Genomic DNA, 27,116 nt, shown 5'->3' with positions numbered 1-27,116 from the left:
TCTAAATAAGGAGTATGTCAACATGCGTATAGAAGGTGCTATCCTGTCCAAGACATACCAGGGACACATATTGGCACCATAATTTGACTCTGGAAGGACTCTTCATAACCAGAGTGTTTATGGGGAAGAAGTGGTTTCATTTCTGGCCACCCTCCACATTTTTTTCTTTGGGTTAAGGAGCCCCTTTTATGGGGGGGGGCAGTAACTGGGGATTGAACTTGACCACTGAACCACATCTGCAGTCCTTTTTTGGTATCTTATCTAGAGACAGGGTCTCACTGAGTTGCTTAGTGCTTTGCTTTTTGCTGAGGCTGGCTTTGAACTCGTGATTTTCCTGCCTCAGCCTCCTGAGCCATTAAGGGGCCCTTTTCTACTTCCCTAAATGTATGCATTGGACAGTAGCCTTCAAGATACAAAATCACTGGAATAAGAGCTGGAAGGTGGGCTGGACAGCTTATCCACGGCATCCTCTCAGGGTACTTTGATTGTGGAAGTGTGAACACACCCAAATTTGAATTTGATTCCATTCTGGGTTCAGCAGTTTAATCTGGGGAGGAGGAAGAGGAAACCTACCTGTCTCTCACAAACCTTCTTCTCATACCTAGGCATGAATTTGCTGCTGAGGGTGGAATCCATGGTTGTCAAATACCAACTTTGCTGAAAACTAAAACATTCCCGTAGGAGACCATGGAAAAGATTTACTTGTTCTCTTATGTCATTTTCTTACAAGGGACTGTCTATTAAATCCAGGAACATAAAGGTGGACGGTGTAGGGAGTAGGCTTCAAAGTCAAATGGTTTGGTTCAAATCTACGTTCTGGCTCTTACTCGTCAATACTGCAAAGTTTTCTTAGATTCTCTGAGGCTGTTTTCCCTATGCAGATGCTTCTTGTCTGAGATGTGGTTACATCCATTATAAATTGAAATTATCATCAGTTGAAAATGCATTCAATATGCATAACCCACAGAATATCATAACGTAGCAACACTGGAAGATGAGTTGTTCCCCTTTGGGATCATGTGGCTGACTAGAAGCTGCAGCTTGCTGCCATTGCTCAGCACTGAGAGAGAGGATCTTACCACAGATCGCTAGCCTGAGAACAGATTGCAATTCAAAACTCAGAGTATGGTTTCTACCGAATGCATATTGCTTTTGCACCATTGAAAAGCTGAAAATCATAAACTGAACTATTGTAAATTGGGGACTGTACATGTATATTTGGGACTGTAGGATTTTTTTCTCTCTTTTGCAATTACTAAATGAGATAGCTTAGACAACAATGCTGGTCTGAGCCCTCAGTTGGATTTATCTTTTCCAGCTCTTGCTATTCAGAAACAGGTTCTTTCTTTTTTAATGCCATGCTAGCCAGTCTGTGCCATTAATAACAAAATTGAGCAGAATGGATGTCAATATCTTCTGGTGACTCAGTGCCCCTCTCCTGTTGATTTTTATTTCTATGGGCAGGAAACAAACTCAGACACCCAAGTCCCTCTAACTCAGAGAGAGAGTTACGAAGCTGAGCTTAGGCAAAGGGTTCAAGGGGTGACATTCTGAAAGGCAGGAAAACTGCTGGAAAGGGATCAAGCTGGGTCCCCTGGTGTAGGAGATCCTTCAGCAAGCGCTTTTATTACTTGAATTTGCAGTATGTTAGGTCCCTAGAACACCAGATGCTCCCAAATTTGAAGGTTTCCAGAAGCACACAGGTCCTTGCCAAGAGAAAGCCCGGAGGGGGTGGGCCGCCCATGAATAATGCAGGATCTAGCAGCTCCAGAATTTGGCTGTTGTGAAGGCTGGCGGTGCAAGCCTGTGATCCCAGCTACTTGGGAGCCTGAGGCAGGCAGATCCAGTGAGTTCTAGGCCAGAGAGGAAACAGAGTGAGACCCTGCCCCCTTAAAAAACAAAAACAAAAACAACACCAAAAAAATGAGCAACAAAACAAAAGCCCTCAAACAAACAGAATGTTGCTACTGGAATTGGAAATAGCCAGCCTGTCCACTGGACTAGCAGATAGACTGTCCTTCTTCTTCTTCTTTTTTTTTTTAAACACTTATTCTTAAGTTTTAGGTGAACACAATATCTTTATTTTACATTTATGTGGTGCTCGCTAGGCGAGCAATCTACCACTGAGCCACAACCCCAGCCCCTAGATGGTCCTTCCTTAGGACCCTGCCAACCCTTTGTCTCTCCCTGTTCTTTGTAACTCCACTCCTTTTCCCATTTTGGCTCCGCAGTGTGCTCACATTTTCTACATTGGAAATTTCCTTTTGTGAAATACCAGCTCTGTGTGTGTGTGTGGTTAGAGGGGCCCATGCTGACACGGAATTAGTGGTTTCTGAGAGCTGAGGAGCCCTGGGCTGTAAGTTGCATTCCAACACAGACCAGTAAGCCTCTTCCTAAGTTGAAAGAAAGTTTCTCAGGACCACTGACCTTCTGACCAGCTGGTTTGCAGATGTGGTCTAGGCTTCTTTAAGGGAGGTCAGGCAATTCATGACCACTTCTGTAAAACCAGACTCTCAAAACATCTTTTTTTGTTTTTTTAATCAAAAATTAAAGGAACTCAGAGTTTCTCCCAAAGCTAAGACCTTTCTTCCGTTTTGTCAGCACTGGTAATTTTCCTGTGCTGGAACTATGTTTCTGGCCTTCTGGGTTTGGGTGCTCTCTTGTCTACCCATCCATATATCCTCCCACTTTTATTTATTTTTTTAAATAAAATCTTCTGCTTTATATATCTTGTCTATCCTGCATTTAAGCCTTTGCTCTTGGTGCATTCTTGCCTGAGCTGCCCTTTCCCTTCTTGCCTGCCCAAGTCTCCGTTCAAGTCCTGCCTGGGTGATCCCTTGAGTTTTTTGCACCTCCCTTGATATTTCTACACTTGATCAGATTTTTATCTTCTGTTGCCCTCTAATTGTTTCATAGATGTGGCACTTTATCTTCTCTTGAGACCTTAAGCGCTTAGAAACCCTGCTTTAGGTGTTTTCTGTGACTCTTGCAGCCTCCGCCTCTACAAGGTACAATCCTTCTTGAATGGAAGTCCTAGGGAGTGGAGTGGAGCAGCCTGCAAAGGAAGTCTCTGGACCAGTTCCCCCACACCCTGGCTGGGTAGGGTCAGGCTGATGGAATTTCTGCCCTTTCCCGGGTCATGACATAGTCATTGCTCATTCTCTTTCTGCTCAGGGACCCTCAGAGGCCCAGCCCATACTCAGAATGAAGTTGGAAAGTGAGTTGGGAAATAAATAGTGACAATACTCTTTGATCCTGTTAGCATGGCAGCTCCTACGACACCAGGAGAACTTAGTTCTCTCCCTGCAGACAGGATTGCACTCATCATGATGTACTGTGCCTGAATTTGTACACTTATTTCCTTGTCTAGAAAGTGAGCACTCATGGGAAGCTGTTTCTCAGTCATTTCCAGGTTAACATTTTCTAGCCCAGTATTAAGTACTTCGGGCCATTAAATAGGCATAGTAATCCCTTTTATCCCTGGTTTTGCTTTCTGCAGTTTCAATTAGCCACAGTTAACTGTGGTCTGAAAATATGAAATGGAAAATTCCAGAATAAACAATTCATAAGTTTTAAATTGAGTAGTGTGATGAAATTTTTTACTTTCCTGTTTCTTCCTAGGAAGCATACATGTGATTCCCTGTCTATCAAATCCATGATGTGTATGTGACCTGTCCATCAGTTAATTAGTAGTTTTCTTGGGTAGCAGATCCACTGCCATGGAATTCACAGTGATTGTACATAGGGTTTGGTGTTATTCGTGGTTTCAGGCATCAGCAAGGGTCTTAGGACGCATCTTCCACAGATAATGTGAGACTACAATATTTGAACTTGCTGAATGAGTGACTTGATTTATAAATGAGTAAATGTACCCAGCGCTACACACAGGTGCACAGAAGAAAGAAGTAATGTGAAGATCAGGAATAGGTGAACTTGAAGCAGATTTTTTTTTTTTTTTTCAGCACCAGGGATTGAACCCAGGGGCACTCTACCACTCAGCTATATCTCTAGTCCTTTTTATTTTATTTTAATTCTGAGAGAGGGTCTTGCTAAGCTGTTGTGGCTGGCCTCAAGTTTGTGATCTTCCTGCTCAGGCTCCTGAGTCACTGGGATTACGGCTGTGTATCGCCATGCCCTGCTGGAACAGGTGTTTGAAGACAGACCATGAGCCTTCTGAGCAGGCAAGAGAGGAAGGGCATTCCTAGACAAGGAAAGTGCAAAGGCAAAGACAAGATGCTAGGTGCTGTGTATGCTGTGTATAGAAAGGCCTGAGATGCACCAGGGGTGGCAAAGAGAGGCGAGTGAAATGAATCCCTACCTTGAACCCATGAGCAGACTGCTGTGTGCTCTGTAGATCAAGGATGTTGGCATTTAATCCCAGGCCTGTTCCTGTGTACTGTTCTCCTTTTCCCAAGCCCCCAAACCGAGTTTCACATTGAGCTATTTAATACTGGTTGAAAGTAGTGCTTCTCAAAATTTAACATGCTTAAGAATCACCTAGATCAACAAATGGGCCTTACTCAAACTAAAAAGTTTTTTCTCAGCAAGAGAAACAATAAGAGAGGTAAATAGGGAGCCTACATCCTAGGAACAAATCTTTACTCCTCACACTTCAGATAGAGCCCTAATATCCAGAGTATACAAAGAACTCAAAAAATTAAGCAATAAGAAAACAAATAACCCAATCAACAAATGGGCCAAGGATCTGAACAGACACTTCTCAGAGGAGGATATACAATCAATCAACAAGTACATGAAAAAATGCTCACCATCTCTAGCAGTCAGAGAAATGCAAATCAAAACCACCCTAAGATACCATCTCACTCCAGTAAGATTGGCAGCCATTATGAAGTCAAACAACAACAAGTGCTGGCGAGGATGTGGGGAAAAGGGTACACTTGTACATTGCTGGTGGGACTGCAAATTGGCGTGGCCAATTTGGAAAGCAGTATGGAGATTCCTGGGAAAGCTGGGAATGGAACCACCATTTGACCCAGCTATTGCCCTTTTCGGACTATTCCCTGAAGTCCTTAAAAGAGCGTACTATAGGGATACTGCTACATCGATGTTCATAGCAGCACAATTCACAATAGCTAGACTGTGGAACCAACTTAGATGCCCTTCAATAGATGAATGGATAAAAAAAATGTGGCATTTATACACCATGGGATATTACGCAGCACTAAAAAATGACAAAATCATGGAATTTGCAGGGAAATGGATGGCATTAGAGCAGATTATTCTAAGTGAAGCTAGCCAATCCCTAAAAAACAAATGCCAAGTATAAGGAGAGCAACTAAAAACAGAGCAGGGAGGAAGAGCATGAGAAAAAGATTAACATTAAACAGGGACGAGAGGTGGGAGGGAAAGGAAGAGAGAAGGGAAATTGCATGGTAAAGGAAGGAGACCCTCATGGTTATACAAAATTACATATAAGAGGATGTGAGGGGAAAGGGAAAAAAAATCAAGGGAGAGAAATGAATTATAGTAGATGGGGTAGAGAGAGAAGATGGGAGGGGAAGGGAGGGGGGATAGTAGGGGATAGGAAAGGTAGCAGAATACAACAGTCACTAGTATGGCAATATGTAAAAACGTGGATGTGTAACCGATGTGATTCTGCAATCTGTATACGGGGTAAAAATGGGAGTTCATAACCCACTTGAATCAAATGTATGAAAAATGATATGTCAAGAGCTTTGTAATGTTTTGAACAACCAATAAAAAAATAAAATAAAATAAATAATATCAATAGCAAAAAAAAAAAAGAATCCCCTAGAGCCTGGAGGGGCTGGGGATGAGGCAGGCCCTGGCTGCAATCACCGGGACCACCAAAAAAAAAAAAAAAAAAAAAAAATCACCTGGAGATTTTGCTAAAAGGTGCAGATTCTATTCCTTAGGCCTGTGCCTCTGTATTTTTAACAAGTTCCCAGGTGATGCTGATGATGCTGGCTAGGAATATACTTTGAGAAGTTAGACTCTAAGGCGAAAGTAAATTGGGAGGCTCTCTGGAGCCTTGACTAGACATTCCAAAGACAAAAGGAAAGGGCCCTCCTTTGGATTATTTGTAACACTGCTTTTCTCAGCAGGGTAGGTAATTGATTGTTGTCCAATAAAAGCTTCAGTGATAAACGGCACCAGGCAGAAATGCCAAAACCCACTTGAATCAAAGTGTGAAATATGATATATCAAGAACTATGTAATGTTTTGAACAACCAACAATAAAAAAAGAAATGCCAAAACCACAGAACTTCACTATTCCCCCCCCCCCAATCTTTGATATTGGTGTCTTCATTCTGCAAAACACCTCTGTGAAATTTCTGCTTCCTCAGCTTTTGTTGGCTTCCAGGGAAGGCTTACTTTTTTGGAGCAAATGGGAATCTGGAGGCCCAAGTGGGCTATGGAGGTGCTGAGACAGCTCTCTCCAATCTCCCCTAGACTTACCCTGCCAGGGCCATCACCTCTGATCTGATTTCTACTGACCCTTGGGGTCCTGGAGGGCTAAGTTGGATAAAGATTATTTGAATTCCGGATACTTAGTTTCTTTTAGCCAAATTCTGAATAGAAGTCTAAAAACTTCTGGATCCATTTCTTGCCTCAGTTGCCTCCAAGACAGAAACTTCTGGACCTAAGTGTGATTTCAAATTGAGACAGGGAAGCAGATGGGCCTCACCGGCACCCTTGGCTGCTGTAAAAAAAAAGGAGGAAGCCGGCTACGTCAAACCAAAAATCTCTGGCAACAGGGCTAGGCTGAAAAGTGTCTGCGGCAGCGTGGATGGCGGTGCTGCAGACTGGGACTTGGCGGGACTGGCCTGAGCAGGAGCTGGGGCGCTGCATGTGCCAGTGGACCCTCTGGGCACACCTATGAGCTGCTGACAGTGGAGGAGACCTCGGGCCTTGAGGGGCAGTGGGGCCAGGGCTGCAACGCCACTGGAAGAGACTTTTCTCCCTGGGCTGAGTTCTCCTCTCTTCCCCTACAATTCCTCCCCTGGGCTGTGCACTCGGGGCGAGCCCTCCAGAGTCAGACCCTACTGAAGAGACAGGCATCTGGGGATGGTCTGTGCATGGTCCAGGCTTGGCCAAGCACAGAGAGCGCCTAGATCTTCCACCTCTCTGCTTCCTGGCAGCTCTCCCTCCAAGCCGTGCCCTCCTTTGCTCCTTCCCTGCCTAGAACAGCTTCAGGGGTCTGGCTAGATTTCACTTTCTCCATGATGTCTATTTTCTCCTATTCAGTCTCCAAATTCATTCATTCTTTCAGGTGTGCCCTGTGTAGTCAGTCACCCCTGTTTATTGATTGTCTACTATCTGCCAGGCACTGTGCAGGACTCCCACATCCGCCTCCACTTTCTGCCCCTTAGCACCTCTGTTTACATAAATCTGCAGAGGCTGATTGCTTCATCTGTTCCCCGCCCCCCACCTAGTCTTTTCCCTGTCTCTCTCTTTTAAAATATTTTTAATTGTAGATGGCCACATTACCTTTATTTTTATTTTTTTTTTTTATGTGGTGCTGAGGATCAAACCCAGTGCCTCACGTCCTAAGCAAGTGCTCTACCACTGGATTACATCCCCAGCCCTTTCCCATGTCTCTTAAAATAACCTCAATGTGGGCCCATCTCCCTCCTTGGGTGATAAGCAATCTAGACATGGGAGGGCTCAGTGCTTCCCAAAGATCTGAGTTTGAATCCTGGCCCTTAACTATCATGTGTAAACTGGGGTAGGTTAAGCCACAGCAGCCTCTGTTTCCTGATTTGCAATTTAAAAAAGAAAGAAAGAAAACACCTCTCCTAGAGTAAAGATCAAGTTGAGCTATCACATATCACGTACTTGGCACAGAGTTCATATCCTTTTAGAAATTCATATTCCTCGATCCTCTTTGGCACATAATTGGCCCTTTACAAATGCTTGGGATTGCCTATGAGGCTCTGTATTCTACTTGACCATGTTCCCTAGGGATACCTTGCTACTTTGCCTCTAAGTTCACCTACTTGTGTCCTTAGCCTATTTTTTTCTCCTTCTTTAAAAGAAAAAAGTTTCAAACCTCCATAACAGAAGAGAGAACTGTTTAATGAACACCTCACACCGGTCTCCAGTCTGTCTGGACCATCATCAGCCTTGTCTACTCTGTTGACTCCCTACTCCTTCCACCCTTTTTTTTTAACCCCTGGAATATTTTAAAACAAATTCTAGTCATATCATTTCTCCTATCAGCACTCCAATGTGTATCTTTAACCAAGATACTAAAGAACGTAACCACAGTACTTTTTGTCCCATCTCCCAAAATAAAGAATTATTCATTTTGGGTATCTAGTACTCAGTCCATATTTTCATTTTTAAAATTGTCTCAAAAATGTCTTTTTCCTGTTGATTTGTTTGCCTCAGGGTCCCCAAGCATTCGGGCTCCTTCTGACTATAGGGTCTCTTAGGTATTTTTGCACCAGCCTCCTTTTGCATGTTCTGTTTTCTGTGGAAATGCCAGAACAACGGGGAAGTCATTACTTCCTGAAAAGTCTCTTCAGCTCACTTCCCTGAACCCTTCCCAAACAACATAGAAATAAGCATTTCCTTTTTTGGTCTTTTTTTTTGGGGGGGGGGAGGGATTAAATGATGAAAAGAGCTCCCTCCTTACAGCAGCTTTGAAATAAATGTATTCCTCTAACAGTTTTCAAATTTAAAAAGCACTCCAAGAGAAGCAGAAAGGCAGGATTTGCTTTAGTTCTTGTTTGAAAGGTAAAACTTTCTGGGAACTTTGTTCTTTCCAGAAAGACTTTTTTATGCCCTCCCACCTGCTCTTTGAAATCCACCAACCACAATATTTACTCCATCCCCCTTTTTCTCTCTCTCCCTTACACACTCCCCCTCTCTCTCTTTTTAGCAGCAACATACAAGTCGGCCATATTAGAGAGATGGAAATAAAGCTTCCTTAATGTTGTATATGTCTTTGAAGTACATCCGTGCATTTTCTTTTTTAGCATCTAACCATTCCTCCCCTGTAGTCCTTGGTCCCTCAAATCACCCTCTCCCATAGCCCACCCGCCTGACATCTCAGTCTCTGAAAATGCACAGGGATGCCTGGCTACCTCGCCCTGCCTTCAGTCTCACGGGGCTCAGTCTCTTTTTCACTTTGGGTAAGTTAGACCCACATCTGCATGCTCCCGAGGGTTCAGAAGTGCAGCTGCAGCTGGAGGAGGAGGGGGCGGGGGCAGGAAGGCAGACATTGTTAGCGCTTCCCTCCGTGTCCTTGGGAAAGGAGGTGCTGGGGACTTGGGGGGACGTTGCTGGGACTGCACAATGCTGGGACAACTTGGTCACAGAAATGTTGGGTCAGGGTATCTGAGTGTTGCTCAGGGATGAAAATGATCAAGGGAGGTGATTTTTTTTTTTTTTTTAATTTCCCCGAAGTGGACCGATGTGGGGGTGGGGCAGCCGGTAGGCTGATCTGCAGAGTCTCTTGGAAGATTTTTTGTTGTTGTTGTTGTGTAAATTTTTATCTTTTTAAAGCTGCTGGAAATATGGGGTCCTGGCACTTATGGCTTCTTTTAAGATTTCTTTCGTGAACCTTGATTTTTGAAATCTGGTGGACTTAGGGTATAGGACAGACTGTGAGGGAGAGTGAGGAGTGGAAAGTTGAGTCTGGGTCTGGTTCCCTGGAAAATCTGCCCCACTGATTCGTTGGAATGTGTGTGGGAGTAGGTGGGAAGCAGGCTTGAGGAATGATCTCTGGATTGGGAGAACCGCTCAAGCAGGCACTGGGGGATGATGGAGAAGGCACCTTTGGTTTTGGCCAGATGGAATGAGGAGGGGTCAGGTGAAGAGATTCAGAAAAAGAGAAAGAGAGATAAATGGAACCCATGAGCTAAGCAAGGGTGTGGCCCTTTGAAACCAGGCTTGGAACTGTCCAGCAGTCTCATGGACTGCCCTGTCAAATTGGTCCCGAATGTCGATTTCATTTTGAACCACTCATAGACTTCCTGGTGAGCAGGTGGGCTAGAAAGTTAGCTGTCAACCTGCCTTGTGGATAGTTTCATTCTTGCTCCTAAACTTACTCATTGCTGGTGCAGCGACAGAGTCAAGTTCAAGAATTGTCGGTAGGAATGTTCCTCATCACCAAGTTTCTCTCTCCCTCTCTCCCTCTCTCCCTCTCTCTCTTTGTACCATGATATTGGGCAGGAATGCTAAGCAGAGACAGTCAGTGCCCCTGGTAGGACTGTATATAAGGCCTATTAGCTTTGTTGAATTATTTGGCACATGAACAACAGTACAGTTACGTTGTTAATAAGCTTAGAATTGGACCCAGGTTTGAAGCCAACGTAATTGTTTATTTAATGACATGGACAAGTTACTCAATCCCTTTGAGTTGCAGTTTTCTCGTGGGTTAACTGGAGGGTCCCTCTGCTGATTTAAGGATCTGGCACATAGCAGGGCCTCAATAATGGCTAACCTTTTAAGCCCTTTTTATGAGCCCAGACACAGTGTATCTTATTTAATTCTCACAGCAGTTGTATGAGGTAGATATGATTATTATACTCATGCTACAAGGGAGGAAATGGGCACAGAGAAGTGAAGTAACTGGCCCCCAAAGGGGAGCTGAGATTTGAACTCTCCTGTAGTCTGACTTCAGTACATCATCTTAAACGTTGGGCTCGACTGCCCCCAATGTCCAAGAAATGGTACTGCAGTACAAACTGTGATGGCAGAATCTCAAGTGCAGACTAAAGGGGGAATTGGGGGAAATAACCTGCATTTGAAGAGCCAGAGCTGGAGGAGAGGCACCTTTTCTCAGGAGTTAGGGGGAGCTTCCTTTCAGGGAAAGGCAACCAATGTAGAACTATACCTCAGCGAAGAAAGTAAGTGTTCAGTGATCAGGACAAGGAACCCTGGCTTAGGGGAAGGTGGACTCTGGGATGAAGAGATGGGGAGGAAGTTGTGAAGGGTCACGAGGAAGCTAAAGCTTCAACAGTCCTGAGTGAATAGGAATAAAGACTTTGAACTTGAACTTGGCTGGACCTTCGATGAGGCATGCCCCCGACCTCCAAGGCTGAGGGCTCTGGGAACAACAGAACTGGTGGTTGTAGTAGCATGGATCAGCAGGATGGAGGGATGCCACGAATGTTGATGAGGGGACTGTATCAGGGTGGGGCTTGGAGGGATGGCTGTAGAGCTGGTGAAGAGGAGGGCAGACTGGGCAACTGGTACCCACACAGAAGCACAGGAGGGTGGATCTTTTAGCTCAAAACATTCTTCCTTAGAGTTCTTCTCAAGATCCTTGAGTCTGCAGTCACTGGCCTGATTTCTGACGTCTGGGCTGTGTTAGGGGAGGCTCATAAAGTAGAACCTGGTCTTCACTCAAGCTTACTGCATGTATCTGCTACTGGCATCTGGGACCCAGATATGGAGGAGAAAAAGTCCTCTTTTTTTTTATCAACAGAGTTTTATTGAGTGCCTGCTGTTCTGGGTGTCCAGGATACTAAGGTGAACAAGAATCAGTTCCCCAGAGCTTCTTAAGGGTCATAGGCACATAAACAAATAACAGCCATGCAAAATTGTATGTGCTATAATATCAGCAATAATGGTAATAAAGCAGCTACCTTTCATCAAGGGCTGTGAGCCAGGCCCTGTACTGAGCTTTATTCAAGGGGGAGGTCACTTAATCCTCAAAATGGTCCCAGGAGGCAGGCCCTATTGTATAGATGGTCCCCTATATCACTGATGAGGAAACAGGCCCTGGAAGGTTAACCATGTTGCCTAAGATCAGACAGGAGCACTGGAGCCCTAGTCTTGGCCACTGTGCCATTCTGCCTCCCAGTTGTGGGGAAGAGATAGGAACAGGCCTGACGGGGGGAGGACAAGAACACTGGGGAAGCTGTCACTCCGGCTATGCCTTCTGAGTTGGCATCTGAGGGATGCGTAGGCGAGCCCCAGAGAGAGGGTGAAAGAGCTTCCCAACCTGAAGCAAGAACATGAGCTAGGGCCTGGAGGAGGAAAATCAGGTGGTAGTCTCAGGAAAAGTCAGAACTCCAGGGTCACTGTAGTCAAAGATGAATGCAAGGACGGAGGCTGGCAGAAGAGGTTGGGATGTAGGTTGGTCCCAGATGGCAAAGGGCTTGGAAACTACGAGCACAGGAGCCTGGACTCAGTCCCTGAAAGCAGCAGGGAGCCATGGGAGGTTTGGAAGTGAGGGAGGATGAGGACAGGTTGATCCTGGCTGTGGGGAAATGGACAGGGCTGGGAGGGGAGAGCTGGGTTGGAGGGTCTGAATGGTGAGGAGGTGGGGCTGGACATCACACCCACCCGGGAGGCAGGGGCTGCCCAGGAGGAAATTTCTTGCTTACTCTGGTTTTTTTTTTTTTTTTGGAAACCTGAGACTAAAATAAACCTACATCTTAGGTTGTTACAGGATGGGAAAGAGGAGTGAAGAAAATTCACTTTTAGTCTCTGCAATAGTGTTTGGCAGATGACAAATTTTTCAGAGTGTCAGCAAGATAGGCCAGTTAGAATAGTGGATGATAAGTGGCCTGTGGGGGTCAGACATACTTTGGAAAGGGTGTGCCCATCACTGGGATGTTTTGGAGCTAAGAGCAAAAGCCACATCCTTACTGTATCCTGCTGATCAGAATTTCCTTTATGTGGTTTGGAGATCAGGAGACCCAGGCCTCAGACCTGTCCCCAAGGGGGACCATAGGAAGACTGTGAGCTCCTCTTGCAGGGAGGTTGCTTTAAACACCCTTCTGGTGAAGCTGCCTGGAGCTGGGGCTGGACCTACCAAGTAGCCATCAGACAACCTGGAATGACAATCACATCCCCTTCTGCTTGGACCCTCAGCACTGGAGCCAGGCCGTAAAACCTGAAATTTTAACTTAGTCATTTATAGCTGTGAACTTGGACTATTCACTGAACTTCTTTGTGCTCCTTTTCCTCATCTGGAAAGTGGGGTGATGACAGGTGACATTCACACAGTGCTAAACCATCACTGAGTACCGAGGCACTTTTTTGGTGTCCGTGTTTATTATAAAAGCCTCTCTGTGGGTCTAGATGAGTTACTTCCCTAAAGCAGCAGAATTAATCCTGAGACCCGGATTTTGCTCACAGCCCAGATCTCCAGCAATAGTTTCCCGATCTATAATAGGTCTTAGATGGTAGGGGGAGGCCCAGCCCCCAAAACTTCAGAGCCTGGTATGGTTCTGGTGAGGCCTCAGGCAGCATCTTGGAGGAGCATTCAGGAACTGTGATTCTGGCCTCCATTGTCCCTGTTCTCTGTGTCTCTTTTGTGATCCTTTTTTTTTTTTTAAATCACAGGTAAAACCATGGTGTTAGGTCTCCAAGCCCCGAGAGATTCCCCCAGCTCTGGATTCCTTTGATTTGGTGACTCCCACCCACCTTCTCTCTCTCTGTAGATGGGACTTGATGTTTGACCCCTATGACCGCTAGAGGGCACTGCGCCTTGCCTGTTTCCTCCTGGCGCAGGGAGGGTGGAGCAGGGAGCCCGCAATGCACCTCTCTCTGTCCCCTGCTGTTAGCCAGGAAAGGCGTCTCTCCCGACAGCTCTGCCCTCTCCCGCAGCAGAGTGCAGGCTCCCTCGGGAGTGGGGAGCTGTCCAGTGGGGTTCAAGTTGGCATGTTGCCTGGGGCTGCTGGGGTGAGGCAGAGGAACAAGGAGGGTGGGACCCACAGGGCCAGTCAGGCTTCACAAAGCATTTTCTTTTTTTGGTGTGGACCCTGGGAAGTGGCAGCCCTTCCAAGGGAAGGGGCTAGAGAAACAGGGCATTCCTGGGACAGAAAGTGAACTCAGGTCAGGACAAGCTGCCATGGGCTCCTTCCCTCAGATTTCTCAGGCTCTGCAGAGTGGGGGTGGTGTTGATATCTCCCGCACACTTGCCTGGCACATCCATTCAAAATGGCTATGAAAGTGAAGGAGTTGGGAACTGGGCTTTTCTCCTCCTGATTGGGGCCTGTTTAGCCCCTCTAGTTGGTACTCCCCTCATGAGCACTTAAATGCACATCTGGAGTCCTTGGCCCTTCAGGTGAGGTTTGAGAGGGCTTGGTGGAGACCCCCATGACCGGCAGTTCAGGGCCTTTCCTATCCTGAAGTCCTGTGGCTTGCCCTTGTCCCTCACCCATGCGGATGGGTTGAGCGGAAGGATGGCGGCTGAGCTCTGATAGGGGCTGCTGCCTCCAGGGTGGGGCTCAGTAGCTTTGTACAACAAACCTGAAAACCGGAAGCTTTGCAGTCTGAGTCTTTTGCCAGATCTGGGGGAATTCGAAGGGACTGGCTTGAGGGGTCAGTCTCCAATGTACTCTCAGGCCTCCAGGCTCCCTGCTGCTCCATCTCTGAAGCCCTTGCTATTCCTGCCACAGAACTCAGGAAAATCTAGGATAATAAAAGCCACTATTAGCTGAATACTTGGGGCTTATTTTAATTATCATAACTGAGGAGGAAGAGGAAGGTGAGAGAGGTGAGGGGCTTCCTGCGTTCTGCAGCTGATGGAGGTCTGAACTGGGAGCAGACCAAGTTTAATCGGGTCCCCTTGTCCATCACCAAATTACTTCTATAATTCTTATAGGCCCTCAGCTCTCTCCTTCTCCCCCTCAAGCTCTTTAATGTCTTCCTATTACTTTTAGAAGATGCCCAACTCTGTGCTCTGGCTCTTTGTGGCCTGGTCCCTACCTCACTCCCTGGCCTCAGGTCTTGCCATTCACTCCCTTGGTCACTCTGCTTGGTCTGCCTCAGATGTGTGAAGATCATTCCAGCCACAGAGACTTTGCCCTTGACATTCCCTGTGCCTCAGAACTCCATTCCCTCAAGACATCAAGAGGTTCACTTCCTCACTTGAGTTAGGCCCTGCCTGGAGGGCTGCTTCTCAGGTCACAGCATAGGGAACCCTCTGAATGAAACAGCTCCTGGCCCATCAGTTTACTCCTTAAGGCTCCGGCCAAGGAGCACTCCAGACAGTCTCATCCAGATTCTTTTCCTTGTGACTGACTGTCCCCCTCACCAGAATACAAGCTCCACGATGCAATGACTCTGTCCCACGGCAATCCCCAGGGCCTAGACTAAGTGCCTGGCACATAGCAAATGATTTATAAATATCTAATAAGATGGACATGGTGGTGCCCACCTGTAATCCCTGTGGCTCAGGAGGCTGAGGCAGGAGGATCGCAAGTTCCAAACCAGCCTCAGCAACTTAGCAAGGCCCTAAGCAACTCAGTGAGACCCTGTCTCTAAATAAAATACAAAAAAGGGCTGGGATGTGGCTCAGTGATTAAGCACCCCTAGGTTCAATCCCCAGTACCAAAAATGAATGAGTAAAAAAAAAATTTAAAAAATTAAAAATATCTGATAAATGAGTGAATGGCTGATGCTTCACATTACTGTTATTATTCTTTTTGGCGATGTTGGGATCGAAACCCAGGGCCTCACTAGGCAAGCACTCTGCCACTGAGCTACATCTCCAGCCCTGTTAATATTTGTTTACTCATTTGGGATGAGGTTTTGGCAGTATTGGCAGTTAAGGCCAGGACTCAGGGGAGGCATCATGTCTGGGGCACAACTTTTATTGGAGTATTTCTGTGACCCTGAAAGCAGGAGTCTCCTTAACTGTCACGTCCTATGCTCCTCACTTGCCTCCCCTAGACTGCCATGCTTAGAATGCTTGTGTGGGAAGGACTTTTCTCAGCTGTGACACCCCAACTCCCAGTCTCCTGGCCCAAGCCTGGTGCCTCTTATAGGACCGCGCGGAACCTGTGGTTCTCACCCTGCCACCTGTCAGCCTCTCACAGCTCTTCACTGTGATGTGGCCAGGCCTGGTTTCATCCCCATACCATCAGCAGGTCCTTGGAATGGTGCCTCTTCTTCTGGGGCACCCTCCCTTCCCACTGCTCATCTGCTGTCTTGTCTGCCTGTCGACCTAGGGAAGATGAGGTGGCCGGGCTGGGCTGGGACGCTGCGTCACCCTGTCCTGGGCAAGGACAGCAAGCAGTGCCTTCTGAATCTCCATGCATCCTCCTGGCCCATAGGGTCACTGCAGCCTTGGCTGAAAGGGTTTTGGCCCACAAAGATGGTTAAAGGGGTAAAGAAGAAGGGGGAAGCTGAGGCAAGCACAGTGAAGTCCCTTGTTCAGCTGACAAATGGCACCAAACAGACTGGGGCAGACAGCAGGGTTACCTTACCTCTTCCACATCCCCCGTGGCCCTCTCAGCCAGAATCCTCATCAGCCTGTGGCTTTTTCTTCAGTGCCACCAGGGCAGAGCATGGAAGTCACAGTCCCTACCGTCCTGAATATTCTCAATGGATCTGATGCCCGCCTGTCCTGCACCTTCAACTCCTGCTACACCGTGAACCACAAACAGTTCTCCCTGAACTGGACCTACCAGGAGTGTAACAACTGCTCGGAGGAGATGGTGAGTTCCTGGGGTGGGCAGGGGTGGGGGAAGCAGGAGCCTTCCGGCATGAAGCCTGCCTTTCCTACCACCTGCCCTTGCAGGTGCACTGGACCCAGAGGACCTGGGTGGGCTGTCTGCTGCTCAGGGCTTTGATGGGAGGCATGTCGCCACACCTGGGTGGCCTTTCTGGGGGTAACTGTCTCTCCATCTCTGTGAAAGGGTGCATGGGTGGAGGGCACTTCTCACTGTCCTCGTAGTTCCTTGCTTGTGCAGCCACCCATCCTGTCCCCTGTCCCACTTCCCAGTTCCTCCAGTTCCGCATGAAGATCATTAACCTGAAGCTAGAGAGGTTCCGAGACCGTGTGGAGTTCTCGGGGAACCCCAGCAAGTACGATGTGTCAGTGACGCTGAAAAATGTGCAACTTGAGGACGAGGGCTTCTACAACTGTTACATCACGAACCCACCTGACCGCCACCGCGGCCACGGCAGGATCCAGCTGCAGGTCCTCTTGGAAGGTGAGAGGGGAGCCAGGCTGCTGTGGGGGGTCCCTGACCTTTCTCTGTAGTAGTAGCTCAGGGTACCATGGGGAGGCCTTGCAGGGGATGGGCCATCTGTTTTCTTCTTCTGGTTCCCCAGGGAACGGATGTCAAGACAGTCCCTAGAATGGTGTGGACTGTGATGACCACCTTAATGATCCTGACATTTTTGGGTTATTGAGCACCAAATGTATTCCAGCCACCGGGCTGAACACACTTTGATTTATGCTTTATCTCATTGATCTTCCTGAAAACCTCCTGGGGGAGGGACTATTATCACCCCCATTTTACAGATGAGGACACCAGGGTGAGAAAGGGTAAGTTAACCTAAGGTCATACAGCTCATAAGGCATATATTTAGGACTCAATTTGGGGTCAGTCTGATCTCAAAGTCCTCACTGGTAGATAAGAGCTGCCTCCTCAGGGGGCTTTTTGGTGAGCTGGGATTTGGTGTGGTTCTTGGAGGTCAGTGGCCCCGATTGATTTTTGGCTTGGACTCAATTCCTGAGTCAAGTCGAGACCCCCCACAGCACACACAAGCGAGGAGACCTGGGCTGGCCAGGGGCCCCCTTTCCAGCCCCAGCTGAGTCAAACTGTTTCCTCCCCCCCCAGAGCCTCCGGAGCGGGACTCCACGGTCGCGGTGATCGTGGGGGCCTCCGTAGGGGGGTTCCTGGCTGTGGTCATCTTAGTGCTGATGGTGGTCAAGTGCGTGAGGAGGAAAAAGGAGCAGAAACTCAGCACCGATGACCTGAAGACCGAGGAGGACGGCAAGACGGATGGCGAGGGCAACGCTGATGACGGCGCCAAGTAACGGGCAGCCGCCCTGCAGCCCCTCCCCGCGTCCTGTCTCCTCCCACCTCTGCCCTGTACAGCGTGACCCTGCCTGCCCTCTTGGTGTGCTTTTCTTGAGCAGGACCCCAGGGTTGACCTGGGGCCTCCTGAACCCCTCACTTCCTACCCCACCACCCTGCACCAGGGGTGACCCACCTCTCTTCCATCTGAGAACCTGCCGTGGCGTCTGGGATGTGTGGGCCCGGGGGAGAGGACAGAAGGGGCTCCAACCTGCCAGTCTCTGCGAGGAGGCAGGAGGCCTGTGAGGTCCCACCGAGGATGGGGGAGGTGGGCAGTGGTGGTACAGCCGGGGCCTGGTCTGGCAATGGCTTCAGAGAGGGACTGAGGGGAGGGCGGGCTCTCCTGTGTTGAGCAGCCTTCTTGAGAAGGCTTGGGCTGTGGCCTCCGGCTGCTCAAGCCCAGAGCAACCCGTCAGGCTGGGGGTGAGGATGGAGTCCTGTCGTTGTGTGAGGGATCATGTGACAGGGATGATTGTGCATTTCTGAAGGAAAGCAGGGCTGGACAAACCTGGACTCAGCCTTGGCCCAGGGAGCTGGTGCTGGCCCTGGTTTCCATCACTAGCTGCTCCCCTAGGAGGCACCGGGTGTGTGGTTGGCTACTGATCCCTTGGGGATGTGGGTGAGGACAGTACCGGAAAAGCAGCTCCAGGAAGGGCTGTGCACCACCCTAGGGACCACCATCGTTGGCTGAGGGACTGAGAGGTGGGGTTCCATTGTGAATGAGGTTGGCAGCAGAGTGCCTGCTCCAACAGGGCCACTGTCCTCTCCTGAGCCAGGAGTAGCAGAGGCTCAGATACAAGGAGAAGGTACGTGTAGGAGGGCAGCTTGCTTTAGGGTTGTCCCCAATAGGGTTTCCATCTAGCTTTTGGCAAGAGGAAGGAAGGGAAGGCTGGAGGGACGTGTGAGAGGAGGCCATGGAGCCATAGAGCCCTGTGGCCTGCCTGGTCCATCTGGAGCCTTGTTCCTGCAGCCCCAGCAGCTCCTTTTGTGGGAAAGAAAGTAGCATTAGTGGGAAGCCAACTTTCACTGCCATTTACTCACCTTACAGTGGAATGGTTTGGGCCTGCAGAGAGGGAGTAAGCCAGGGACAAAAACTGCTGACTCAGAGAATATGACTTTGAAAGACTCTCAGAGGTCAACTAACTAAATCCCTCGAATGGGGAAACTGAGGTTTCAGGTGACAGAAACTGAGGGTCCTGCCCCCTTCTCTGGCCCCTTGGTTTCCAGTTTGAGTCCACAGAGCCATAGTTTTCCTGGAGGTGGAGCTTCTGGGGCCTGGTAGGGGGTGGGGACATTCATCCTTCTCCTTTCCCAGAAGCTCAGCCCGTCCTGCTCAGGGAGTTAGGTGTCCAGGGCAGGGAATGAGTCTGGGGAAAGGGGGTGGAGATGGCATCATGACAGTCTCAGGGATCAATCCCTGCCTCTGCCCATGAGATGGTCCATTTGGGGAGAGGGAAATAGCATATGGGAGATTCAGCTTAATTCACTTCAACAACCATTTATTAAGCATCTGCTCTGTGCCAGGCACCATGTGGGGTGCCAGGGGCACACACAAAGCCATAACAGAGTTGGGGACTGCCAGGTCAGCATTGTAGGACCAACATTAATTTTTTGGTGCATCTACTTCCACCTCTGTAGCCACTTCTTCTAGAACTAGAGTTAGGGGAGAAGGAAGGGATTTGAGAATCTGGGCCTTGGGAAGGGAAGAGGGAAGGTAGAGCTGAGACAAGAGTACAGAGGCCAGGGAGAGTGGGCACAGGACGAGGGACAGGTAAATAGCCAGAGAACTCCTGGGTGAGTCCAGCCCTTCTGGAAATTCTCAATTCATTAGCTCAGTACCTAACTGCCAATCAACACACTGCCAATGGGGGCGGGGAGCCACACCACCAGGATGCCTGGAGCAGGTGATGCCGCCCATCCTTCAAGCCACCCAGCTGGGAATGGAAAGGGTGGTGGGCACCTCAGCCAACTGAGACCAAGGGTGGTGGGATATACTTCTGCAGCTTGCAGATATAATCTTTGGGTCGTCTAGTACATGTCCCCTTGTCCCAGGATATGAGGATCTGCTCCAATGCTGGGAACTTTTCTTTTTCCAGGACTCATAACATTTAGGCAGATTGTTTGCAAGATTCCTTAGGTTCATTAAAAAAGTCCTAACTCTCCTTTAAAAAGCCCAAGACTCCCAGGATCTTTTCCTTCTTTTTCCTGACAGTGTGGGACCCAGGGAAAGCAATGCCTGTCCGTGGGCCCAGGGGCCCAAGCAGGTGGGGCTGGGTCAGGAGCCAGCTCTGTCCTAGGAGCTGGCCCTCATATGCTCTTAGACTTTCCTCCGGGGGGTCTCTGAACTGCCTCCCCCAGGCAGTGAGGTTGGGAGCAAACTGGGGCTTCTGTGAGTCGAGGTGGGGAACCGGTGAGATGTTTCCACAGCAGCTGAAACTCTGCCCTGCTTCCTAGGTTAGGCCAGCGAGCTGGTCCTCTCCCTGCAGTACACTAGCTCCACTTCTGGCTGCATGTTCCCACCACTGCACTCTGCTGGTTTCAGTCTGCTGGCTTCTCAGCCTCCCCTGCCTCTTCTGCTCTCTCACACCTCCCCCCCTCTGTCTCTCCCTCCTAATTAAGGGCCACTGCAAAGAGACTGGGCTGGCTAACTCATGGGATTTAGCTTGTAAGAACAAAGCACAATTTTTCAGGACTGAAATGCCTTGAGGTGCCTTGGAACTGGCTTTGGAAATAGCTATCTGCCCCTCTAGCTATGGACTCATCACAGTTATTCCCAATTGACAAGAAGGAGAAGTTGATTTGATCCACATTTCTCTCTGTGAGTCTCCTTGGAGGAGTTGGGCTGGTAAATATTGACAAGGTTAGGTTAAGCAGATTCATAATTGGAAATACTGGTCAGGTCCAAAAAGGTAGTCCCAGGTCATAGGAAATTGGAATGGGTGATTGAATCAAGAAATCTTCCTTCCTACTTGTGTCTTAAGGAAAGACAGCCTGTGTCCCTTGTTGTGCCTCTTGCTGATGTCTTCCTTTACTGAAGCTTGCTGATGCATTTGTACATAGCCTCTCTGTATAGGTATAGATATATTATATATACTAATATAAAACATCTCACGACACCCACCCCCAAACTTACATTGCGGGGAGAGGGTGTATTCACTTCTCAATGTTTTGAGTTGATTCACCAAAGGCAAATTATGGAATGTTCTTATTGCTTTTTGTGCACTTGGAGGGGGAAACCTGGCTGCATAAGTAGTACTTATGCACCTCTAGGGTTTACGTACTGCTTGCTGCGTGGTGGTTGAGAGGGGAGAGAAGTCTAAATGGTCCTCTGGGACCCGACTGCAGGGATGTTTCTGCTTCTGGGAGCAGACTGAGTTTCTTTGGCAGTTTGACTGATTGCTTGGATCTGTTGGCTACAATAAACACACTGTCTCCCCTGAACATCTCTTGAGTATAGCTTTTTTTCAGGGGTGCAGAGTGGGGTGGGTTGAGCCCTTGCCAGGCGCCTGGCGGGGAACCTGATGGGGAGCCGGGTGTACTTTCCCTGGTCATCTCATTGATGCTGCCAGATCTGCATCTGCGGAACTCAAAGCTTTTGCCTCACAAGGATGTCCATCTACTCCCCAGTTGTCTACAGATGTTTCAGCCCTTTGACTTTCCAGAATCCTGGAGGACTCTGCCCACCCTGGGAACTACCCTGGGATAGGGTGGCTGAGCTGCTACTTCTGGGAGGGCTCTTGATTATTTCTGAGTCAATCCTTAAACGCACAAGGCTAACTGTTCCATGGATGTTGCCTGTTCTTTCCATGGACAGATGGGCCATCCTTTCTGCTCCCTCTTTCTCAACAGTGTCTGACCAGGCAGACAGCTCTTGTGCCTGCTCTGGATTCTGGAAAAATAGATGACAGCTGGTCAGAGTGTGCCCTCATGCAACTTCACCAGGAGGGTGGCTGATGGGAAGAGTCAGGTTGCTCCTGTTCCATCTCCATATGCACAGCTCTGCCCTATTTACATAGTGCTGAGTCAGCCTTAAGAAGTTCAAGACCTTTCTCTCTCCTTTACACACACACACACACACACACACACACACACACACACACCCCTTGATAGATAAGAAAAGCTTCAACTTACTAAACAGCAAGGAAATACCTACTTTTCTCTTGTCTTCCATTTCTGTCTGCTCCCTGGTGACCCAGAGACCATGCTAACCCAGTGGTTAGTGGTGAGGAATACTCCAGTAGGCTCTCAGCACTGGTAGCTGTAACACCTGAAATCACTACAGCTGCTCCCTCAGCAAGATGACAGAAAGGAGGTGGCAGCATCAAACAGAAGTGGCTGGTGCACAACAGAACCCAAGCACCAGGCTGTGGGAGGATTCTGTTCTCTAGAACCTCAAGTCCTTCCAAGGGTGGGAGGTCAGGGAGGGTGCTTCTCTACCTAACAGGTAGGGAAATGGAATCAAGAGACATAAACATAGCAGAGGAGGTGCCAGGGAGGGAGTCTCTGGTTCCTTCTTGGGTAGACACAGGTCCCCAATATTCAGCCAGGCCAACAGCAATTTACTCATTGGGCTTTTCTCCAAGAACATTTGGAGAACCTGGGCTGAGCCTGGCTTCTGTGAGTTGGATTTGGCTCAGACACCTCTCCTAAAATGATGTTCTTTGGCCTGTTTGGGGCTGGGTGAGGTGGTTTTGTTTTGGATTTTGTTTTTGTGCAGTGCTAGGGTTCAAACCTAGGGACTCATGAATGCTAGATACGTGCTCCACCACTGAGCTCCATAGTTTTCCTTATTTTTCTTTTCTTTTTGATACCAGGGACTGAACCATTTAACCATTGAGCACATTCCCAGCTCAATGGTTATTTTTTATTTTTTGAATCAGGGTCTTATGAAGTTGCGTAGGGCCTCACTTAGTTCTGAGGCTGGCTTTGAACTTGTGATCCTCCTGCCTCAGCTTCCTGAGCCACTGGGATAACTACATAGTTTTCATTGCAGTGTGAGCTGCCTTGTTGGGGAAGGACTAGCTCCCACCCAGGTGCTCAGAGTTGGTCACCTGCTTCCTGTGTCCCTGACTTAAGAAGGAGGTCTAATCCCCACTCCTTCATCATCCCAATGGATAGCCAGAGTGGGATAGGAATCTGGAAGGAAAAGAATGGAGAAAGAAAATAGATATTTACAACATCAGAGATGAGAGGACCCCAGGAAATACCCCAGGCACCCCTTGCAATCCTGAAGGGAAAACTGAGAGCCATATTTGTTTAAGGCCACATGCTGCATTCAGCACAAAATTGTGATCTTGCAGCAGGCTCGCAAACTGCTGTTCTTCCACAGCCTACACTTAGGGCTGAGCCTAGCACTTGGCACAACACAGCCACATGAAGTCCAGGGTCCTGCCCAGCCCCTCCCCTGCTGGCCTGATCTAGAAGATGCGCTCACTCATGCTTCTCAGAGACACCAGGTGGCTTGTCCTCCACCCTTCCTATAGGCTCTCTCCCTGAAGCCCTGCTGATGTGTAGAGTGCCAATTACCTCTCAGGAGAGGCTCTGGCTACCTAGTGGAAGGTGGGGGGGGGTAAGGACTCCCAGCTGAGACCCATATCCTGGTATCCTAACATGGTCCATAGATCTGGTGGGGAGGTCAATGGGGTCTGGCTTAGGACTCCAATCTCCTGCAGGACTGAGGGGACCTCTGGTTAGAAAAGGGGGGGAACTGTCCGGATGGAGGTGGTGGAGATGAATAGGGAGTGGGAGGATAAACGAATTGGAGGTGAGAGGGTAGGCTGCCTGAGGATGCAGCTTTTCCTTTTCTTTCTTTCTTTTTGGTACCAGAGGTTGAGTCCAGGGGTGCTTTACCACTGAGCCACATCCCCAGTCCTTTTAAAAATTTTATTTAGATACAGGGCCTTGCTAATTTGCTGAGGCTGGCTTTGAACTCATGATCCTCTTGTCTCAGCCTCCGGAGCTGCTGGGATTACCATGCCTGGCCAGCTTTTCCCTTTCTCTGGTAGTAATGACCTTGAAAGTCCAAGAGGTGCTGGCAAAGGGGAGCAAGTGGACACTGGACACTTAGCCTGGCTACTTGGGATTCCATGGGAGGGGCTTTCCCTCAGAGTTCCGGCAAAGTCACCTTTACTCCAACCACAGCTGCCTCTGCTTCTCCACTGGGACAAATTCCCCATTAACAGGTGGCGAAGGGATGAGGAATGTTTGCCACAACAGACTGAGAGCCCTTCCTGTGGGGAAGCGGGCGGAAGGGGGAGGTGGTGTTGGCCAGGAGGGGAGGGTGTAGCAGACAGAGCTGCCAGTGCAGTGGCCTGACTGTGGCCACACTAGGGGATTAGACTTGTCCCATTCTGCCCCAGGGCAAAACACTAGGACTGGCTGCAGAGGCAGGTATTGATCGAATGTAAGTCGGAGCTGTGCTGAGTGTTGACTGTCCAAGGTAATGAGATCCCCATCCCGGAAGAAATTTAAACATAACTCGGGGGTGTCATTGAGAAGATTCATATATCAGAACATACTTTTAGATGGCCTTCAAAATTACTGACAATGGCCCTCAGCAGCCCTTATTTTAGGACACAAATGATAGAAGCAAGATTAACTCTTGCTTGCCTGAAGACAAATATGCTTCATGCCTGTCCCTTTACCATCTTACTCAGTCCTAGTCTCCCCCGGGCTTACCTCAGTATCCTTGGACTCCTTTACCTAATTCTTCTTTACCCAATCTATCAATGGTGGGGGTGGGACGTGTTGGCAAACCCTTATATATAGTAAGAAATGGACTGGGAGAGGGTAGGAAATTTGAAGCCAGTGCCCTTGGGGAGCCTCTTTGTAAAGATCAGGCCCAGTTTATCTGCCTTCCTTGGCCAAAAGTCATAGAAAAGATTCCCCTTGTCTTTCCAGGCAAGACTGGATACAAAAGATAAAAGTCCTTTCTGCCACTTCCTCCCTGAACCCTCTCAGCTGTGCCAGTCTGCCACTGCCCCCCACAGCATGCTCACAGTAGCATGTGTGCCCCTGGAACTGACTCTTTTGGAAGAGCCAGAGAGCTGGTACCCCGGCCAGCACAGAACTGGGTGTTGTATGTCTGTTAGCTTACGGAATCCTCGGGGAAACCTCCCAAACACACATTCCTTTCTCAGTTTTGCAGTTGAGGAATCTGAAGTTCTGTTCTTCTGGATTGAGCATAAGTATAACCAAAGTGACATGGCTAGGCAACTGAACAGCAGGAGTCAAACACAGGGCCATGTGAGGCCAAAGCCTCACATCACACCATGAGAAAGGTCAGTGGCCTGGCTTCCTGTCCTTCCAGAGACTTGGGGGTGGGTGTGGGGGGTGATTGAACCAACCTCAAAATGACCAAGGACTGCGACAAAAGGGTAAGAGAGTCTGGGAGCAGAAGCCAAGCTTTCCCAGTGGGCCTCGGATAGCTCACCCCCACGCAGCCTGGCCCCTCGACCCCGTGGCTCTGTGCAAGCAGCAGTGGCCTCTGCTGGTCACCTTCTCTTCTCATGGCTTCTGACTCCTCTCCCTTCTTACTAAAAGCCTGTGAATCCTCTTCTCCACCTCTGGCCACTTCTTTCCCTGTCCCCACCCCTCCTCCTCAGCCTGAGTCACACTCCAACTTCCTGAAGTTGCCTTTTACCCCAGGAAGACTCCCCACTGCTTTTACATTCCCTCTCCCTCCTTCTCAGGTTCTCCTCTCTCCCTATTCTCTCCCTCCACCTCTCGAAGACCCCCCCACACACTTTGTAAGACCCCCCTGCTCCCACACTAAAATGTTCACAAGGGACAAATGGACCAGGCAGTCCTGCCTCGTACTCCACACCATTTTGTGCTTCTGTCTCAGGTGCCCATTTCAGGGGCAGGACCAGGTCTAGGGTTCTAGGAGGACACCTGGCTATTCAGCTGACATGGCAGTTCCATGGGCAGCAGGCTGCAATGAATGACAAACATTTCCAATGCTTTCATCCTCCAACCCCCCTGAACCCCCTCCTCCATTGACAGGGCAGGGGGACATAGTGACCCACACAGCAGAGGTAAACACAGCTCTAGGCTGCTGGGTAGAGTGACCAAGACTGTGTACCAGGGGCTTCATACCCCACCCCAATGTGGCCCAGAATAAAGAGATGCCCAGGACTCACCCTATGTCTGAGCTGCAGCCAGGGAAGCAGATGCCTGCTCCTGGAAGTGGGCACACACCCCTCTCCAGCTTGGGACTGTCCGGTGAGCATCTCTGTGGTTGGGATATTTCAGCTCCCTCCTCCCTCTGCTCTCTTCCTTCCAATGAGCTCATCTGTCTGGGGCTCCCCATCCCCCTTTGAAAGGATGTTTGGACAGAACCTGGCAGAAAACAGAAGAGGAAGGGAGAATGGAGGAGGTGGCTGCCTACCTGTCTGTGCCCAGAGCCCCTAGAAAGTTAATCTAAGTGAGAGGAAAGGAAGGAGCCTCCCTGGGAGGAGGGTTCAGAAACAGTCTATGTTTACACCAACTTCCCGATGCCAGGGGGGCTCTGGGGAGCCAGGGCGAGGCTGAAGTGGCCATGCAGTGTTCCTTACTAGACTGCTAAGCCACGTGCCTGCCGCTTGGTTTGGTGCAAGCTGTCCTGTTAACCCCCTCAGCACCTGCCCAACTTCACTAAAACGGAGACTGTGGCTGGGGGTCAGTGGGCACTCTGAGCTGGAGCAGGGGATGATGAGTAGAGAGGGACAGAGAACAGACCTAGGTGTGCTAGAAGGAGGATCCCCAACATTGGTCCAGGTAGTGTCCGTCCAACCCCGACCTGAGTAGCAGAGGATTTGCAGGCAGTTAATTCAATGCACAGAATCTGGAGCCTGCGGTTTCACTGTTCTGAGACTGGGGCTCTGTTTACAAGAGGAGGGTAGGTGAGGTGCAGGGGCGACTCTTGGTGTTGATGGGAGGCTGAAGATCGGAGGTGGGGGTGTGGAAGAGTACTCTGCAGAGCCATTTCTTCTGGCTCCAGGAGCCTAGTCAGCACCACCCAGCTGCCTGGTTACCTGCAATGCCCCGACAGGAGCGCGAGGGTTTCTGGGGGAGGAGGCGGGAGAGGGAGGCAGCAGGCAAGGGCAAGGGGGGAGTCAGAGGGGGAGGAGGTTCCCTGCCAGGTTCCTGCTACTTAGGAGGAACTCCTCTCAAAATAGCTCTGGAGACCTCATCCAGCTCTCTGCTTCCCTTCCCCCCTGCATGGGGTCTTGGTGGCTTGCTGAGAGCTGACAGGGGAAGGGGCCTTCCATCTTCCTGCCCTGGTCACCTGTAGAAGGTGATCCTGCTTCCTGAGTGAGTGCCTTCTGGTGTAACAGCAACTCTGAGGCTGGCAGCTAGAGCTCTGCCCCCATG

General features: G+C 49.2%; 1 protein-coding gene and 1 long non-coding RNA gene across 2 annotated transcripts; one reads left to right on the top strand and one right to left on the bottom strand.

Annotated features, from left to right (window-relative positions):
- Positions 1 to 1,286: 1,286 nt before the first annotated feature.
- LOC144254147 (uncharacterized) lies at positions 1,287 to 26,115 on the bottom strand. Its single transcript, XR_013343428.1, has 3 exons — positions 25,904 to 26,115; positions 14,200 to 14,361; positions 1,287 to 1,853 (listed from the first exon to the last, which is right to left on the bottom strand). It is a non-coding gene; the product is annotated as an uncharacterized LOC144254147 (long non-coding RNA).
- Scn2b (sodium voltage-gated channel beta subunit 2) lies at positions 8,876 to 21,192 on the top strand. The gene is made up of 4 exons (XM_026396350.2): positions 8,876 to 9,122; positions 16,225 to 16,391; positions 16,679 to 16,889; positions 17,523 to 21,192. Exons 1-4 carry the CDS (start codon positions 9,053 to 9,055, stop codon positions 17,720 to 17,722), a joined length of 648 nt encoding a protein of 215 aa, XP_026252135.1. The 5' UTR covers positions 8,876 to 9,052; the 3' UTR covers positions 17,723 to 21,192.
- Positions 26,116 to 27,116: the final 1,001 nt, after the last annotated feature.

This window comes from Urocitellus parryii, chromosome 4, assembly GCF_045843805.1.
Source record: "Urocitellus parryii isolate mUroPar1 chromosome 4, mUroPar1.hap1, whole genome shotgun sequence".
Taxonomy (NCBI): domain Eukaryota; kingdom Metazoa; phylum Chordata; class Mammalia; order Rodentia; family Sciuridae; genus Urocitellus; species Urocitellus parryii.
Note: the sequence above shows the minus strand (reverse complement) of the source record. Positions and strands in the feature narration are given on the sequence as shown.

What these genes read in the sequence shown, in the direction of transcription:
- Scn2b (XM_026396350.2), top strand. Translation starts at nt 9,053, where the DNA reads ATGCACAGGGATGCCTGGCTACCTCGCCCTGCCTTCAGTCTCACGGGG. An exon ending in CAGTCTCTTTTTCACTTTGG is followed by an intron (nt 9,123 to 16,224) that starts GTAAGTTAGACC and finishes CTTTTTCTTCAG; the next exon opens with TGCCACCAGGGCAGAGCATG. An exon ending in ACAACTGCTCGGAGGAGATG is followed by an intron (nt 16,392 to 16,678) that starts GTGAGTTCCTGG and finishes CCCACTTCCCAG; the next exon opens with TTCCTCCAGTTCCGCATGAA.